Source organism: Dermacentor albipictus, chromosome 1, assembly GCF_038994185.2.
Source record: "Dermacentor albipictus isolate Rhodes 1998 colony chromosome 1, USDA_Dalb.pri_finalv2, whole genome shotgun sequence".
Taxonomy (NCBI): Eukaryota; Metazoa; Arthropoda; class Arachnida; order Ixodida; family Ixodidae; genus Dermacentor; species Dermacentor albipictus.
Window position 1 is genome coordinate 376,506,747 of NC_091821.1, and position 18,891 is coordinate 376,525,637.

General features: G+C 46.1%; 1 protein-coding gene, 1 long non-coding RNA gene and 1 other non-coding gene across 5 annotated transcripts in view; 1 reads left to right on the top strand and 2 right to left on the bottom strand.

Annotated features, from left to right (window-relative positions):
* The window catches only part of LOC139054624 (uncharacterized), a 109,243-nt gene extending 108,318 nt beyond the window's left edge, over nucleotides 1–925 (top strand). The window contains exon 3 of the long non-coding RNA XR_011511368.1: nucleotides 807–925. This is a non-coding gene — a long non-coding RNA (uncharacterized lncRNA). The remainder of the gene's footprint in view (nucleotides 1–806) is intronic.
* LOC135901743 (neural cell adhesion molecule 1-like) overlaps nucleotides 1–18,891 on the bottom strand; it is a 723,087-nt gene that overhangs the window by 44,137 nt on the left and 660,059 nt on the right. For all 3 annotated transcript variants that reach the window (XM_070531921.1, XM_065431564.2, XM_065431565.1), the window contains 2 exons: nucleotides 11,640–11,750; nucleotides 800–1,006 (listed from right to left, as the gene is read on the bottom strand). In XM_070531921.1, the coding sequence (XP_070388022.1) occupies nucleotides 800–1,006; nucleotides 11,640–11,750 (318 nt within the window). The remainder of the gene's footprint in view (nucleotides 1–799; nucleotides 1,007–11,639; nucleotides 11,751–18,891) is intronic.
* TRNAS-CGA (transfer RNA serine (anticodon CGA)) lies at nucleotides 13,826–13,898 on the bottom strand. Its single transcript has one exon. It is a non-coding gene; the product is annotated as a tRNA-Ser (tRNA).

The following is an 18,891-nucleotide window of genomic DNA, read 5'->3' on the forward strand; positions in this document are numbered from 1 at the left end:
TAAGCGTATATGTCTTTACAATGATTAGAAACGTTTGAGAGACGAAATAAGTGGTTTGAGGAGCAACGTTTCTGCAGGCCCACACAGACCTTCTGTGAATGTAGCTGATTGTGCCACTGTATCTGGCGAATGCTTGCATTTCTCTTCCCACCCGCCAACGGAGCACAAGTACAAGCATAACCAGGAGTTTGTCAGATGTGGGTCCTATAGCACAGGTGGCTCGTAGAAAACGAGCCCCCAAAACTGCGCGTCGTTTACTAGGGCACACTCTCCAGAAAAAAAAGGAAAGTTAATGAAGAATAATGTGTGACGTTGAACCTTCCACGTGACTACATAAGGATGCTTTGCAGTACCACTGCATAAGCAACTCTTACGCCCTATTCCCACTAGAAGATCGCAATTCCTTGCTTGAATTGTGTTATTGTGCCGAAATGGCAAAAGAGGAATTGAGAAAACCCGTTCTAGTTCGTTATTACTCACGCTTCATTTTACACAGATGGAATCTTTTTCTTTTAATTTGTTTACAAGCCTACCTATCTATTTGTAGTGTTTGGATGGGGAATAAGTCGTAGTGACTAATTCACTATAGAGCTGGCCTTATTTCATCTTGCATAAAGGCGCCCAAACGCGCTCAGCATGTCCGCAGTGCCAGATAAGTCTAGCCTCAGAGACTGGAGCCCCGACAGAAGGCTTTACGCGCAGTCTTGTCACGGTTACAGTGGGCCGTGTATCTCCATACTGTTGTGCACAAGACGGTACGTATATGCCGAAAACGGGCCACTTAGCAGCGTATACTTACGGTACAGGTCGAGCGAGACGGCGCTGGTGACTACGTAGGTTCCGTTGTGGTTCGAGGCCTTGCACACGAGCGACGCGTTCAGGTCGTGCCGGTGCAGCTGCGGCAGCTCCAGCGTGGACCGGGAGACGCCGTGCGACGAGCTGTCGGCCGTGTGGTGGAGCTGCTCGGTGCCGTTGCGCCACCAGGTCACCGTCGGCTCCGGGACGCCTGCGAAGAGACACGCGAGAGCGGCGCCGAGTTAAAAAGAGCCGCTGACTATACAGCACGCACTTTGTTCATCACGTTTAGAGTTATCCATTCGCGTTTTGCCGCGGTGTACGAACACTGGTGCGCCGACAGCGAAAGTATGCTGCAGGTGTCGCAGCTTTCCTCCCGTGCCCCTATACGCCCTTGTATTGAGACGGAAGTGGTGGTGGGGGTACAAACGTGTTGATTCAAAAGTGACCTGATGGGCTTGGTTTTGTGACCATTCATTACAATATAGAATTCAGGCCGAGACTCTACGATTTAAGAGAGAGAAACGAGTTAAGATTAGGACCGCACACTCATGCTCCAAGGCCGTCCGGATTACTAAGTTATAGCTGCTGTCGAAGAGACGAAAGAAATAATTTAATGAAGCTAACACCTGGCTTCCCTGCGGCAACCATCGAGATACGAAAGTTATAGCTTGCCCATGGAATGACAGAGAAGCACCAAAGAATCAAGAACCAATTGAACAGTCCATTGTGGCATTTTTGATAAGCCCAAACTTGTTTGGTTACTTCCACGCTGCAAAGCAGTTATAACGAGAACACGGATTAAGCACGCTGGCTTGAACCTTTGTTAGAGACAATGACATGAACGAAAGAGTGTGCCCATGTGGGGCACATTCTGGCGTAGAAGGCAATTTCGGTAACGTTAGAAAAAGCGACAACGAGATAACGAGAAACTTAAACGGAGAGCAACAGTTGATAATGGGGCCAATATATTGAATATGACAACCTAAGCGGAAGATCCTCAGTGGTAGCTCAGTGGCTATCCCTTCGCACTACTCAGAACAAGTCCACGGGTTTCATGCCGGCCACGACGGCTGCGTTGCAATGAGGGCGGAATGCAAAAAAACGCTCGGGTAAACAAATGCACGTGTAATGTGCATTGGGTGCACGTGAATGAACCCCAGGAGGTTAAACTGGAGTCTGTCACTATGGGTTGCCTCCTAATCAGGTCGTAGTGGTGGCACATAAAACAGCTGAATTCCAAAGTGGAAGCGCTCATTCAACAAATGTAAACATTTCTGAGCACGTGATTCGTGCCGCATGCCAGGTTTATTGGGTATATAGTGGGAGGATATTCCTCTGAAGCCTCTTAAAGCACCTGCTCTTTGTTAGTTTTTTTTTTTATTTCGTCACTCTAATGACCACGATGTCGCGAGGTCACCTCAATGGGAGCATAGCGATCGCGGGAAAGCGACGCACGAGATTCGATTGGCGCTTTTATCCATATCGTTGCCTGCCCACTCAAAGGCAGATGCTAGCGTATCAATGTATAAGGAAATAAAGCGACTGTTAGTAGTTATGAGCCTTTTGTAACTGCTCTTTGTGGAGCCACCAGGAACTTAATCTGCAGGCGCCAAGGTACGAAGGACACAAAGACAAGGTCACACGATTCCGACAAAAGAGAATGTACCTATAGAAAAATAGCGCTGCACTTGGAAACGATTGGCTTGCAACATTTTGGCGTACCATTTTGCAGCTTCTAAACACTTATTGCAATCATCCATTTTTCTTCATCTGTTTCGGCGAGTGTACAAGGCCGAAGCGGCCCAGTCTAAAGCAAAGGCCGAGACGCAAAATACACGTCAGGACAACGAGAAAAAAAAAAGGGCTTGGCGCAGCGATCTGCTTAACAACGTGTCTGCTGTGGTAACAGTGCGCGCTGCAAAGGATGGAAGACTTGCTTACGAGGCGGCAGCGCACAGAGTGAGAACTCCGAGACAAAACAATCAGCTTCGATCGGGTAAACGGCATATACACTTGTCCTAGCCCGTCGCCTTTTGTCTCCCTGTCTGTATACCCACGTGATGTACGGGAAATAAATACGTCGGTGCTGATCGAAAGAGACGCACTACGTCAAAGTGGCCCCTTCTCCCTCCCTTCTTCCTCTTCACCGTCGTTCTCCCTCAGGCTACCTCCACGCTTCGAATCAATTCGGTACGAAAAGCGCTAAAGTGCACATACACGGCGCGACGGCGAAACTCCCCGCCCCAATTCTTCCTCTCCCTAACTGAACGACTGCTGACTGTAGGGTACGGGGTATACGTGTTGTGAGCGACGCTGTCAGCGGGACGGGTGTGCGCGTGAGAGGCGCCACAATGACGGCGAAAGAGCTCGCAACCTGTCCCGACAGAGTGCACCGACAGCCATCCAATGGGTCCCGGCGGCTGCGGTATACACGCACGCGCACAGACGAGCACGAGCCAAGCCGAGCACAAGTGCAGCCGAAGTTCGGGACAGTAGTAGAGGTACTAGGGTAACGATACGTGGTGCGGAGCCGCGGCAAATATCAGAAAGCAGTGGGAGCTGTTGCTTGTGTGCTTGCGCGGCGTGATCATCATTCGAAGCGTCAGCCCGGACGTATATAGCGTCGCCGAAGGGGCGCAGAGCTTCCGCGGCCCGTTTCCTTTCTTTCCGTACAACGCGGCGACGAAATACTTATAGAGGAGGGTAAATAAGCCATCTTTTAGTATTAGAGGCCTAATCCCGCTGACGCCGAGCTTGATGGATAGCAATAGGCCGGCGGCGACGCTGACGCAGGGTCTCGCTCGACCCGTCGCCGGCGGCGCTGCGTAGGCACACGCTGTTTGGATGGACGGAGTCCCAGGCAGCGACAGAAGGAGCGAAAGGAGGGAGGAGGTCTTCCTCTATATCCTTGCGTCTTTCTTCCGAAGCGTGCCTGGCGGGGTGCCGGGTAATTGGTATTAACGAGAGTTCCTGCTGCGTCGGAGACAAGGGACGTCGTCGCATAGCGCCGCCGGCCGGCGTGACACCAGTCAGGAGAATGAAGATAATGGGGAGAGCGGCGGCTTCCGGCTCTGCTTATGGCAGCGCGCGACCTGTCAAAAAAGGCGGCGCGATTGGGAGATGGGGCTTGGAGCCTTTAGAGTACGCGTCGCCAAGGAATGTCGCTAAACGACGTGGCACACCGCAATATGCCGGTGGTTTAATTGAGGATCACTGACAGGTCCGAGCTATGGATGTAATTATGTAGATTTAGAATTGCGGGTTATTTCTCTCAGGTATTATTTTGTGCGTGTGTGTCACCCCTATTTCGGGGAAAGTAATGAAGGGTACTCCCATAAGCGTAATTCAGCATTGCTGGGTGTGTTTTAGCTCACGACTCTAATTGCAAACAGCAACGACAGGCTTCGAACAAGGGTGATTAGTTTAGTGCTAAATTGATATAAGCATATGACATACGTACAAAAGATTTTGTAGCTGAGGTAACATTCACGAAACGTTTTGCTGTTCTTGCAAAGGTGGCGATCTTCAGTGAATAATTTGAGAATGACGGACTTTCTTACGCACTCTATTGAGAACAGAACTCTTACAGCGTGAGTGACGGTTATACATGCTTGTCACAGGTCGCGCGCTGGCTCTATACATTGCGTCTCATCTGTATTGTGAGTTGATATTTGTGTTATGTCCTTATCATATAGCTTTGCCATTGCACAATGTAATGTTTTTATTACACTCTTCTTGCTATGTTTTTCTGTCATTTAAGGGCTTCCTTTTCCTTCTTTCTCTCTCTCTTTTTGAAAGCCGCATATGTTTACAAACCAAACAATAATAAAAAACGGGCTTTATAGTAACTGAACTTCCGAGTTTGCCAAAGTTACTCAAGGAATACTTGAGCACGCATACACTATCATAGGTATGTAGGCACCGTGTGACAGGCAGACAGCCAGGTTCCTTCGTTAGCTGCTCGGGGATCACTCACGCCTTGTCGTTTTGATGACACGTGACCAGGTTGGCTGTAGAAAAAAGACAGCCTCAGACATTTTTAAATTTTATTCCAGGGTCAAATGGGCGCACTTGAGAATAAATACGTCTTCCTCAATAACACCCAAAGCTTTCTTGGTATTTACTCGGTCGCCCGGCGTTCCAGTGCGGTTTCCCAACTAAAATACGGTGCGACTCACTGATTCATTTACGACTGCGCAAATACTCCTATACGTGATTTTATTTCAATAATTAAGAACTTCGCTGACAACATATGCCCATACAACAATTATGTGCATCGCACTAAGCGAAACCCGCGAGCAATATTTCTATCTAACCGCCTCAGCTCACGCTCGTAGGAGGTGTTACACGGTTGTAAGACAAGCGGGATACGTGGCTCGGTGTTTCAGAAAGCAATGTGGTTTGATCAAAGGCACGAGGAGCAGGACAACTGATGTCATGTGCTCTGTAATGATGACGATAATGGCAATGAGAAAGACAGCTGATTTCCAGTGCTTGTGATGAAACCACGAGGCATTGACTGCCCTCGACACATTTCGGGGGGTAATGTGCCTTTCATGTCCTACCGTCATAAAAGAAATGCGATGAATTCTTCGACAGCGTGCCCAAAGTAAATGCAGTGCGATAGCATCGCAACCAGAACAAACGCACAGAACTGTTTACCATGGTATGAACAGCGCTGCTAGCAAGGACCCCGCACTCTGGCTATCACAGAGCTGCGATGCTTAGTTGCCACCTGATTCAAAGATTTCTTACTATCGTGCTATTGGTACACTGTTGGTGACTTTTTCATGGAATACGATGGCCGTTACCTTAGGTACTGATTTATAAAGATTTAGCGGAAAGTCCTTATTCAGGATGACTGGTATGATAGCCCGTTATGGACATTACTGGAGAATGCGAAAAGTTAAAGCGGTGGCGTCTCAAGCAAGCGGCTATGTGTAAGCATGTTGACCTCGGCGTCTTAAATCTCGGTGAGGTTAAAGGTGATCATGATGCCACTTGATGATGATCGGTGGGAAAAATGACGTTGCATTACGTGTCTGCATGGCAGCACGCGAAACTCCTGCGCTTTCTGAGCTTCAGAAAATGCTGTTTAGGAGATGATGGATAAGGACTTGAATCTCAACAACAGCAGGAGAAATGTTTGCCAGCAGCGGGGCAGCAGCATGGTGGCACAAAATGCGAGAGGCCACGAACAGAAAGAGCAATTATGCATATTTCCCAAAACTGCGCTTCGCATTTAGGAGAGAAAAAGGCGTGCGCTCACTCTGGCGGAACGATATGCAAAGCTTCAAACCATTAACTGCCTTACTCTTCGTAGAAAGCTACGGCAGGCTGTTGAGAGCGTCGCTGCGACGTTGTTTAAACCTTCGCCTTCCTCCTCGCTAGAGAATCCTTGTCGAGGACAGGCAATGAAATGCAATAGCAAGTACTCGGCTTGGCTCACGCGACACGAAAGACGTCTCAGACTAGAGGCGTCTATTTTTTTTTCTGTTCCTCGGTAAAATGGCGCAGTCTATTCTGGGGGATCGGCCATGAATCGGCCAGTGCAAGGGCTAAACAGGAAAGTAATAATAATTTGCAGGAAAATAATCTGTAGCAAAATTAGTAACTGGAAATCGCGAAATGAAAAGTTAACTGATATAGTTATCAGGTTCACAGATACTAAATATTAAGGTAAATAAATATGGGACTTAAGTTTTCTTCTTCTCAAAAAGAGATTCCTCAAGCGCCATTGCGAATCTTTACTCCAACCGGTAGCGCAATCAAGAATGCAAGACATACTGGGCACGATTGCGCCAGCTACCCTCTTACTGCTTCCCGTTACGAGATAGACTGCAACATTCTTTTTCTTCCTAATGTACAGCATAGCAAGTTCTTCACAGTGCCCGAAGAAAGTCGACTGACAAGCTAACTGGCCTCGTGTGACAGGTATTGTTCATAAAGAAGCAGGACGGGATAAAAAGAGGACGTTGTTCTCAGAGATGCAAGTTTTTTTTTTTCTTTACCTCCGTACATCGACGCATTTGTCCCGGCAGCGTGGCCGAAGCTGATTTAAAATTTGGCTTACGCGAGTATTTTTTGCCAGGTTGCCTCGCCATAATAACTCGCTGTATTAAGAAAGATCCTGCTTGTCAGGTTATAATTAGGATGAAAGCGAGATCACAAACGAACGATTGCCTTATCTGCCCTTTCAGAACCAAATGTATACTTCAATCTCAAATGCACAAATGGATTAGCACTGTTCCTTTCTTTTTATTAAGTATTCGCTGTTTACGGAATCGAGGAGGCCCACCTAAAATTATAACTGCAGTATGTTATGAACTTTTGCACGCGTAAGGAAGTTTCGCGCTACCTTTCCACGAATCTATGAGACACTTTGCAAAATATTTGAATTATCTGAGACATTGTGAGAAGATAAGAAAAACGTAACTTAGAGTACAGATACTCCTGTACAGATGCACCATTCATAAATTCTCCGAGACTTTCCTGCCATGACGGTTGCGTAAGCAACAAAGTTGCTCCGCGTGATCGATGCGAGTCTTTTCTGGATGAAATGGCATTAGACTGGAGCGTGCAATGATGAATGAAAATATAATTTTTTGATGTCTGTACCAATAGGTAGCTTTGTCGATAAAAAAAAAGAAATGAAATGGGAAATTTTTGTTTGCGAACATTTTTCCCGCGTTCACTCTTTTCCAAGTAGTTTGCGGATATAACGTTGGGTGTGTTATTCTAGAAATCTGCACAAACCGGGCGTGGCGGAGTAATGGTTCTGGCGCTGGGCCGCTAAGCCCGAGGGCATGGGATCAAATCCTGGTTGCGGCAGCCGCATTTCAATGGGGGCGAAATGCAAACGCACCCGTGTACCGCGCATCGAATGCACGTTAGAGAACATCAAATGGTCAAAATCATTTCCGAATCTACCACCACGGCAGGCCTCGTAATCGTATCGCAGTTTTGGCACGAAACCCACAATTTTCATATATTTTTTTTCAAAATCTAGATAGAACGCAATAGTACGACCACGCTTTCCGATCTGCGCTGTCGTAGTACAGAGCAGCGGTGGAATTTACTTTCCGAGTACTGGCGACTGCCGACACTTCTTATGCACATTGAAACGACATATAGAGCACCAGAAAACAGGACGAAGTGGCAGACAAAGAGCATAACACGAACACGAGGCTGATAAGATATGGCAGGACAGGGATATTATAGCAGTGGAATGTCAGTATTGCAAGTAACAGCAGGGAGGAAAACTTGAGTTAGAGCCTTCTAGGCGAGAGATGCCGAATGCTAATCAGATCAAGCGAACCTCCGAGTAGTGCAAGCCCCTTGCAAATCACGAGAGTATAGGAGGGAGAGAGAAAAATGAAGAAAGGAGGAAAGACGGATACGGCCAGAGGAAAGGACAGGGGACGGTACAGGAAGTGATGTATCACGCGTCAGGAAAAAAGCCAGGCACTAATCTGGCGGCCAAAGGCTCGCACACCCGTTGGACATGATTGAGAGGCTGCTAAGAGGACGCCATGCTGTAGCGAGCGGGCCTTTGCGGCGCTGCCCGAAGAACCTGATTCTACCCTGGCGTTATAGCAGCGGCCCAGCGCACGGCTGCTTCCTGCCGAGCTAACTGGGCAACTCTCCGGTGTTTATCGCACTCCATTCGTGAGAGCCTCTGCGTCGATGCTTTCGTCGAAGTATCGCCTTTTGCTTACGCGTTCTTTTTTCTCTCCTTCTGCAGTTGCTGTGGGTCGTTTTATGAGCACTTTCTGTTTAATCACTCCGACCAGATAGCCCCCTATATGCGCCTGTGCAAGGGTGATTCCTTATGAGAAAATTTACTGATATATGTCGTTTTTGTTTTGGCTATCTGTCTTTATTTCTTCTTCTTATTTTTTGGTATCACTTAGAGCATACAACCGCTGATGTAGCTCAGCGGATATGGCGGGGTGTTGTGGAGCAAGAGGTTGCTAGTTCGATTCCTGGCTGAATTCCCAGCCCTCATTCCGATGTGGGCGGGGGGGGCGATCACACTGGTGTAGCCTTCAATGCAAGTTAAAGAGCGCTGGATGAATGAAATTAATCCGGAGTCTTCCACTATGGCGTCTCTAATAAGTTGCTTTTCAGTTTCGTGGCGTTAATTCCCATAACCTAACTTAATCACTTCGGTTAGAACATGCCCATTCGACAGTGAGCCAACGAATATTAGTCCCGAACTGAATGCCTGTCTCGTGGCTTACAGCGCTCGAGAAACAGCACTTGCTCTCTCAAAAAGAGAGAGACGATTTCAAGTTTGAGAACACCGAGTGAATAACGCAGTCTGTAATTCAGCCAAGTTTCGAATCCTTATATGGCTTCCTCTCCCTACCCTCAGTAATATGGCGAATGGGACGCTCTTGATTTCACCTGCAAGATCACCGTTTACTCTGTTAAGTTACAGCGCGACAGAGGTGCACAACGACCCTAGAAAATAGTGTCGTTATCCTTGCTGTCTATGCACTTTCTCGCAATGTGATAAATCGTATCAGCAGGACGTAAATAGAAACAAAAGGTCCCCTCTTTTGCGACCACGACATATACCTTTCAGCAACCATGGTAACGTCCTGCCGTTATGACGCAGCCGTTTAATGCACGATGCTGCTGGCTGCAAGCCACGCTGATGTAGCATGGTCGTCGCTTTTAATGGAAGAATTTCTTTTTAAAATGTCATTTGGAAGCACACTATAGAATAGTAAGCGAGGAAGAAACATCTAACGCTAATGCGAGCTGGTGATCTTTCACACGGAGCACAAACACGTTAAGATGTGGTGGAATCACGTGCACTTTCTTTAGATTTGAACTGTTGGACAAATACTTTTGCAAGCAAGGAATATTAGAAACTTTAATGGTGTTTTCATTTATGTGACCTATTTAGGTGTCTGTATGAGTTTTATTGTTTTGCTTTTTTGTATTACTCTGATCATTGTGCGGTATATTTAAGCTTGTTTTTCATTCCCGTTAATATGTGCTCATAATACGTGGAAAGGAAAAGGCGGTGGCCACGCATAGACGCCAACGTCACCTAGCAATAATATATGCGCAGATCAGCTACAGTGTTCGCCGCGTGGTGAAGTTGACCAGCTGCTGCCTTAATACAAGCATCGATCAAAGTAAATGTGCATCGCTCAGACGTAACACCTAGCTTTTTTTAATGTTATTGTCGTTGTTTGTTAGACTCTATGCATGTTGAGACACATCTTATAGTCGTCAACCGAATGTAGTACAAGAGTCCCGCTACAGCTCTGCCCATTTCCCGTATACCTATGCTCGCATCCCGTGAAAGCTTCGAACCAACGAGGTTCCTTCGCGCTCTCTGCCTCCGCGCCGAGAATACCTTGTCGACTCTCCCGTCCCCAAACACTTTACAAAACAGCAATAACCGATGTGAAACGACGAAAGTAGTTCCGCAACGTTTGACAACTGCGGCTCCTCTGATTCTCGGCCGTTTCCTTACAAGAATCAAAGAGGAAGTAGTCGCGCCCGAAAATCGATCAAGAAAGGAGGGAGAGAAAGAAAAGCGGGAACGGAGAAGGCGTCGCGCGAACGTGTGAAAAGCTGCTTGACGCTTCCGGCCACGTGGAAACTGCTCAGACGCGTTTATTTCGCTCCGCCGCCCGCTCCACCTGGAACCGCGCCAAATCCTTTCCGCTGGTCCTCCTTGAACCGTTCTGCGGAACGCGCTTAGCGGCTGCCAAACAGTGGCTTGACGGTGGTTATTGGCGAGTTTGCGCCGGCGTCATTGATTGCGAAGCGGTGACATTTCGGACTAAAGTCCAAGACTACACTTGTCCGCATATGATCCTAACGCGCGGACGAGAGTCCAACTCGAAACGCGAGCACTCCTCCACGGACTACTGCGCGTATAAGAACTATCTACTCCATCTCACAAACTAAGCACGGTGCAGCAAAAGCAATGGGCCACGCCAGCCTGCTAGAAAAGAGAAACAGAACGAGGTGCCCTCTACCGTGCGCCTCTGATCACCCTTTGCGCGACACCGGCTGATTGGAAGCTTCACGGAAGGATAAGTACCTCACAATGGATGAGCTTCAGTCCCTTATATGAAAGGGGCAGCCGCCCTTCGTTAGCGATTGGGTGGCATAAGCCACAGCCTTCGCTGCGCAGCCCATAGTTGGTAAGATGGAGTAAGCTGTGAAGGCACTTCCCCTCAAAAGTGCTCACGATCAGTTTTCTTTGTATCGCAAGTGAAACAACGGATATAGAGTGGTATGCCCACCATATTTTCCGGCACATTGCTTTCGCGGTGCTGCGCGTACAAATACTGGCTGCAAATCGCTCTGCAGTATGCGGCCACACCAGTTTTCTAGTGTTCCTACCGCTTGCTGTTAACACTGCGTGGCTATAATATGCTGTAATTAGCCCTGCAGAAGATGAGAAGAAAATTATGAACAAATACTCGGTTGAATATCTTCGCTAAAGTAATGCAGTTTCTTCTGATTTCTAAATTAACAGACTCCGCCTTATTCGGCAACTGCCCTGAAACCATGAGTATACTGTTATGGTGCCGTTGTTCGCACACGCATTATTTTTACTCCGTTGCCTATAACAATTTTCTCGTCAACTGTGTGGCGATATTTTTTCCTTTGTCATCGAGATGAGACCTACACTTACTGAAATAAACTTAAATCAGTCTCACTGTTATGTCATCATGGTGACCACATATCATACAATTACACTACGACAATACAAATTTGTGCAAATACACAAAAATTGTTTCCGTTTTCAATGGAGAGCCCTACCCTTCCAACCTTCCATGCAGAACACATATGAAAACACTCACCTCCGTTGACTTCACATGTGAGCGTCAGTGATTCGCCTTCTCGATAAGGGCCGGCCACCTTGTTCACTTTGTTGCCAAATTTGTCTCTGATGACGGGTGTCTCCGGGGGAACTGCAAAGCAGATGTAGCAGATGGCACGTTAGAAAATAGAAGAGGCAAGGAAAGGATGAAATGTGTAGAAACAAATTATTATTATTATTATTATTATTATTATTATTATTATTATTATTATTATTATTATTATTATTATTATTATTATTATTATTATTATTATTATTATTATTATTATTTACTTTATGTAGACACCACACAGGGAGAAAAAGACGTACAAGCAGATAAAGAAAGGAATACTATCGCAGAGTACGATCATTACAGGTGAGAGTCTAGTTGACACAGTCAAGAATAATGCCAACACAGCTATACGGCTACCGTAAAACGTGTTATTTCATATCGCGTTAAGGCACGACATTTCGGCAAACAAAAGATTATTATGCGCAGTTCGAGCAATATCAGTTTGCTGTAACTTGCTCGACAGCACATAGCGAGAACTGTTGATAGTTGGACATTCTAACAGCAAGTGCTCAAGCGTTTCGCCGTTATGTCCACGAGCCGGTCACGATGGGCACGGCGCACATCCCTATCGTTGAAATAGAAGTGCTACAGACGCGAAGAGGTAAGCATTCATCGCTTGTTTGCCGTCGAGAGAGATCGAGGAAGGCGGAAGTAAAGCTCACGCTATATCGACGTTGTGCATATGGGAAGTGCATGATCCTCAGAGGGCTATTGGCCACTCGCGTAGACGAAGTCGGCCTTATCGCATTATGCTGCACGTCAGGTCAGCATTGCTTGCATGTGCAGCATTTTCTACGAGTGACTGCAAAAGACATTACCGTAGTAACTTTCATTACTGCTTGCATTACTGAGAATAATCGATCAAGATTATTAAACGCAGATTTATTGATCGTTCGTCCCGAGTACCCAACGTTGCGGTCGGTGTATCACCCAGTGTTCCTCGACGTGATTTCGATCACTGCGGCTGTGCTTACAGTAACACTAAACATTAAATTACTTACGAAGGGCGGGAGATAGAACTTTGACGTTAAGGCGTCTTGCAATCATAACGGCCTGTTTAAACCACGCCTTGCGCATCCGTTAGAGATATCATAATTGCTCATGCTCGTGTATATGATACGTATGTATAGATAAGCCGGGTGTTGATATTTTTTATTTCGTTGAACCAGCGAAGCAAATATTTGATGCTTCCAGGTTACATTGGAAACCACGGTAAATCGTTTGCTCTTAGTTTGGTCGGTGGACCAAACGCTATGGAAGCATCAGTTCTTAGTCATTACTGTTCTTTCACCACAACTAGCAGCCAACACGATAATAGCGCATTTCGTTCGGCTAGTTGGTGGGCCATTGTAAATAAATGAAATGCTACTAGACGAGGACACAGGTGAGGATGAACGCCACGACTCGTATCATTCTCGCGTGTCTTCGCTTTCTCGCTCTGTACACACTTATTATGCACAGTTAATATCGTTCCACACAAATTCCACGTAATAAGCGCTACATTTTTGCAAATGTGTTGGACTTAGTGGAATCTATCTAGAACGAGATAGCATTTTTATGCAGTAGCAGTGCCAATAAGTCTCACAGAATGATAACCGGACGTCCAAGGACACCTGTTCAATATAGGCTCAACTTAGTGAGGCGAACATATTTTGCAAATATGTCTGGTTTACTAAGCTGAGTTGAACCTATATTGTCAGCCCCGTAAAAGCTGCGGAGCTAACTGAGCAATATTGAGCTCCGCTGCATCAGAGAGCCGACAAAAAATTGAAGTTTTCTTGTGGGAACATGCTCTCAATATGGCTTCCAGAAGGAATAGCTACAGCTAGCATTTTAGAAACGCTTTCTAAACTTTATCAAAAACCATATTGAATCAGTCTGGTCAGACCTGTCCCTAAAATGCAGATATGAATAATAAATCAAACGACTTACTTTATATATATATATATATATATATATATGACGAGAAGGGTTAACCGAGGGGCCCGATTTTTATTAGTCATATCGTAAGAAGCCAACAAACACTGACACCAAGGACAACATAGGGGAAACTACTTGTGTTTAATAAATGAAACGATAAATTAATTGAAAATAAAGTGGATGAAAAAACAACTTGCCGCAGGTGGGAACCGAACCCACAACCTTCGCATTTCGCGTGCGATGCTCTACCAATTGAGCTACCGCGGCGCCGTTTTCCCATCCACTTTCTTGGGTATTTATGTGTCCTAGTAGAACCCAGTGAGTGCCGCCAAGGTCCGTGAGTGGTGTGCCACCACTCACGGACCTTGGCGGCGGACGTGGAACGTCCTTTTAGCCGCAGGCGTCACGAGAACGTGAAGATCACGTTCTCGTGACGCCTGCGGCTAAACATGCACAAGCCAAGAATAAAACAAATAAAATAAAGTACATGGCGTTTCTGGCCCCGTATGGGTCCCTTGATCACAATGAGGATATAAGCATGGGCGCGCGAATATTTATGGGTGAGGTGGCGCAGCGTGTGGGTGTACATTTCGGGAAGATTACCCCGAGTCCTGTTTATCGTGCGTCTAGTTGATTGAACGTAGTAAGATTCTAAAAGCAAACGGGTGGATAAGTGCTTGTCGGTTGCGATGTTGGCTGCCGAGTCCCAGTCACTGCTGCATCCGGTTAGATGGCGATGCTCCGCTAGGGTCTTCGCGGCTGTGTGGCCCTTGGCGACGTCATTCATGTCATTCATTTCAAGCACCGTTTAGAATTTTCGCTCTCGCCGATGCACGTCACGTCACACTCCTTGCATGGTATCTTGCAAATCACTCCCAGGTAGTCCGTGTGCTTCAAAGGGCCTGAAGCCACACATGCCACACAAGTTTTCCGTTCTAGTATTTTTTATAAATCTTAATTTTCTTTTTCTTTAAGATAATGTTGCGCGTGACGTCAAGACTGTGTGCGCAACCAGAGAGCATAAGTTGAGAGAGCAAGTGGCAAATCGGCGGTGCTGGTGGAGCAGTGCAAAGCAACCTTTCGTGATTGTGTCAAGGCGATGTTGTTCGAGTTTATGCGATTCGTCAAGCAGTGCTCGATCTTGGTTTGAGGTGGTGTGGTAAAATGTGAAGTAGTCTTCAGCGTTGTCGATGAAAAGGCCATAAAGGGAAGAGGCTAGACTTGTGAGGGTCTTCGCGGCGAAGCTGCCGGGCCGCATTTTTGGCTGACCGCAGCTGGCCGCATTTTCGGCTGCTCGCGTAGCAGTTGTCATGCCAGATTTTCGGCATCACGCACTTGAGGGTCTCCGCGGCGAACTTCTTGAGCCGTATTTTCAGCAGCACGTACTTGAGGGTCTTTCGCAGCCAAGTCCTTTTTGTGTCCTTTTCTCGACAACGAACTGAACTGTCCCCCCGGCGTCGACCTGAGGCTTGTCCGGCTCTCTGCACAGTGATCTGCTAAGCTTCTAGTCTCCGTCTGTGTCACTTCGCGCTACAATTCAAGATCATGTTGCCGTACCAACTGGTCCAACTTTCTATCCTTTTGGATTACCTGTAGTTTACTGCTACCTCACTAAGATGCTGGGATTACGGAAAGTCTCGACATACAACATATTCTTGATTTTTTAGATCGTTTCTTATATTAGCCTCTAACCTCTGGACAACGCTTTATTTTTACTTCTTGAAGTGATGTGCGCATGTGCAGGCATCAATACAAATAAATGACACGTAAATGATACATTAATTGCTCCACGAGTTCATGCGAACCTGTCTGAAAGAAAAAGAAGGAACATTCGCAAAGTACATGCAAACCGCGCGTAGTACGCTGAGTGGGAAGAAAGACAAGCGACATAGTTCCTACAAAACTTTCCTTTAACATATTCTTTGTCGTCGTCATCGTCTTGTGTCTGGTTCTCTGAACATACACACACTTACACGCAAGAAAAAGAAAAGAAAATAAGGCGGTGTTCATGCGTCATTTGCTCCTATATTCCGCGATGGTTTCTCAATGCATTCTTTTCCCTCGCCATCCTGTTCCTTGCGCCGACTCGTTCAGGCTAATGGGACCCCTTGCTCGGCTGCGTCGGAGGTGAGAAAGCTGTGCAATACGAGTGTTCCGGAGAACGAACCATCCGATTCCATACGGTTCCTTCCCTGCTTCTTCTTCTCTGGGTGTCTCAGACAGCGCAGGAGAAAATCATTTAAAATATCCGCGTCATTTGGCACGCTTTCGAAACCATTCGTTTAGAAACGAGGAAAGCGTGGCCGAAGGCTCGAGGATGTAACAAAAGCAAAAAAAAGAAAAAAGATATAGAAAGTGATTGCCTTTTTCTTTTCTCTCTCTCTCTCTCTCTGTCTGGGAAAGGTGCTCCGCAATACCGTTCGACAAAACCGATGGTCGTCGGGAGGCGCAAGTGCCGCAGCTGTGGAATATCTGGTTTGCTCCGAGGGGCCATCGAGAAATACGGTTCCCTTTGCGCAGCTCGGTACAGTGACCGAAGGAAGTATAGCACTCCGAGCGATCCGAAATTTGAGACACGGGCTCGGGAGGTTTCCGGGGCGGAACTAGCGAACTCCGACGTCGAAAAGATATTCTGCGTATATCAGCAAATCTCGGGGCTCTGTGTGTACGCCTTGGCACGTTTACTCTGGGGGCGATCAGTCAGGTTGGAGCGCCATATAAATCACGGGGAATGGTGCGAGCCCTGGCACTCGCCGTTTGAATCGCTCGGTTTACTGAACAGAAGGTCCATCTGTTTTCGTGGAGAGAGACAAGCTATACGTAAGTTTCCCTATCGCTTTTAGTAAGGAATGTTTAGCTCCGAGTCCATGAAGAAGAAAGCAAGTAACGTAGAAATAGTTACACTGTTTGCTTTGTATTTTGGTTTCAACAAGCATCTCTGTAACTTCAGACGCTATAGTAGATACCTAGTTTACATTACAGCGGCGTGTTATTTATATAGCTTATTACTCTCTTTCTATACGGTTAGTCTGTTATTTGTGAAGATGGGGACGTTCCTGAGGTCTGTGGTTTTATATAATATATATTAAGAATATATACATCCTTCCGTTCTCTCTCTCTCTCTCTCTCTCTCTCTATTTGTTTAGGTGATCGCGATGCCAGGAACAATCATCCACGCCTCCACTTTCTCCCTTGCCCTCTATAAACGAACTAAATAAAAACACTCATGAAGTAGCTTCAAGAACCAAATTTGGGATGCAGTGCGAGCTTATAAAATTACACTGCCCAGATCTAGTCTTTCACTGACCATGGATGTAAATTCCCAATATCAGCAACGAGAGCTCCAGACGGCCGCGCTCTGAACGAAGAGGCGCTGAAATGCCGTATTGCTTTTCTTTTCTTTTCCTTTTATTCTTGCGTATATCTGTACAGTGGCTATAAAAAAAATGTAGTTGTGCAAATGCTACACTCATTGCCACAAATCACGCAAGCAGAATGAGTGTTTTCTGCTGCCCATTTTATTACCTTTTTTTTCCATTCAGCGTTATAGACAGATATAAAACCGTCGGCAACGCTAGCGAACTACGCACTCGTCATCCTCATGAACCACCCACGAAGGAGGTCGCCGAACGATTTTTCGCTAGCAGATCCAGTTTTGTGATAACGCGTTCGCTGGATCGCTGCCGACATTGTTTGCGGAATATTTTCGCCACGTCGCTGACTGGGATCAGCAATAGGTGGCATGCAGTAAATTAGGTCATGCTATAATTAGAATTGATCAACAGCAAAAAAAAAAAGGGGGGGGGGGGGAACGCGAGAGCATCTCAAAAGGCTGCAGAATTGTTCTTGATCTTGATCGAGGAGTATTCAGCGCCCAGAGAATTGCACCCGTAGTGAGCTTGTGCACCAAGCACAACTTCTCACCGAACACAATCATCACACAGTCAGAACACAATCAAATGGGCAGTCGCACAACTCTCCCAGTGATCCTTATGCCTCGTTCCATTATTACGCCAAGACGCGGCGCTGCAATGTTGTCTCCGTAACAGTACGATCTTTTCACGCCTTCCGCAAAAGTTCAAGTGAGCAGGATAGCTCTCTTACCTCCCATGCTTCCCGCGCTTTCTCGTTTCTTGTTTTCTCTCCCCCGTTCTCTATTTCTTCGATACCGAATTATGGCTAATATGCTAACGACCTGCGCATAACCTTCAGCAAAAATGAAATGATTCCAAGAAGCACGGACATGACCGTCGTTGCTCGAATAGACTGCCTTCTTATTTATTTATTTTTTTTGTCTTTTTTGAAAGCACGCGCTAGGACGTTCTGCGGACCAAGTGCCAGAAAAATAACAAACGTTGGAGGTTCGTTATTCTGTCGTGTGTTTGCCATGTTTTGCATGAATAGAAACGTATCTAAAGTACACGCCTTTGATAAGCGACGAAGAAAAAATGAAACGCTTTCCTATGTTACTTGCTGAAGAGCCTTCAAAAATTTTTCATATGACACAAGCCTGTTAGTAATAAGCAAATGCATAAAGAAGACTATGAAAGCGCGCCTTCGAATTTCCTAAGTAGTAGAGACGTTGCGTATGTTGTCACGTCGATATTGAACCCAGGCCCGCCTAGAAAGAACTTTCGTTTGTCACTACGTAATGTTCGCAAATAAAACACAAAAATCCTATTTCTCAGTTGGCGTAATCCACCATAAAAATACGAGATAGAAAATAAGAAAAGTATTCGAAGATCTGAAGCTCATTACGTTGCGCAAACTGACAAAGTGCTAATGTTTGCAAAACGGACTTCTTTATGATTGCCTCTTCCGTTATATTCTAATAAGCAAAAAAAAAAATAGAGTAACTAGCAGCTTTGGCGGGCCGCTCTCAATCTCTCCAATCCTGATCCAATGACAGAAAGTTAAAGGTCGGTTGATAATACGTGGCGTGGAAATTTCTTCAGTTACATTAAACATGGCCCAATGCAGGAAGCGCGAACTATGTCTTTCGTGTATTTAATACTGCCTCGTGGCATGCGCTATTTAAGTCAAAGAACCGATGTACGTACATAGTCATACTAAATACCTTTCTTTTTTTTTCATCTTTGAAATAAGAAAGAGTAATTGTATGAAATGCAAATAAAACATATATCATGACATGACATGACAAGAACACTATTTGAGTCCTCAGGAACTTAGATCTAGGGCAGCTGAAGGGTCCCCCAGATTAATTCACTGGCTGCGCCCAACATGTACCACTCTCATAAAA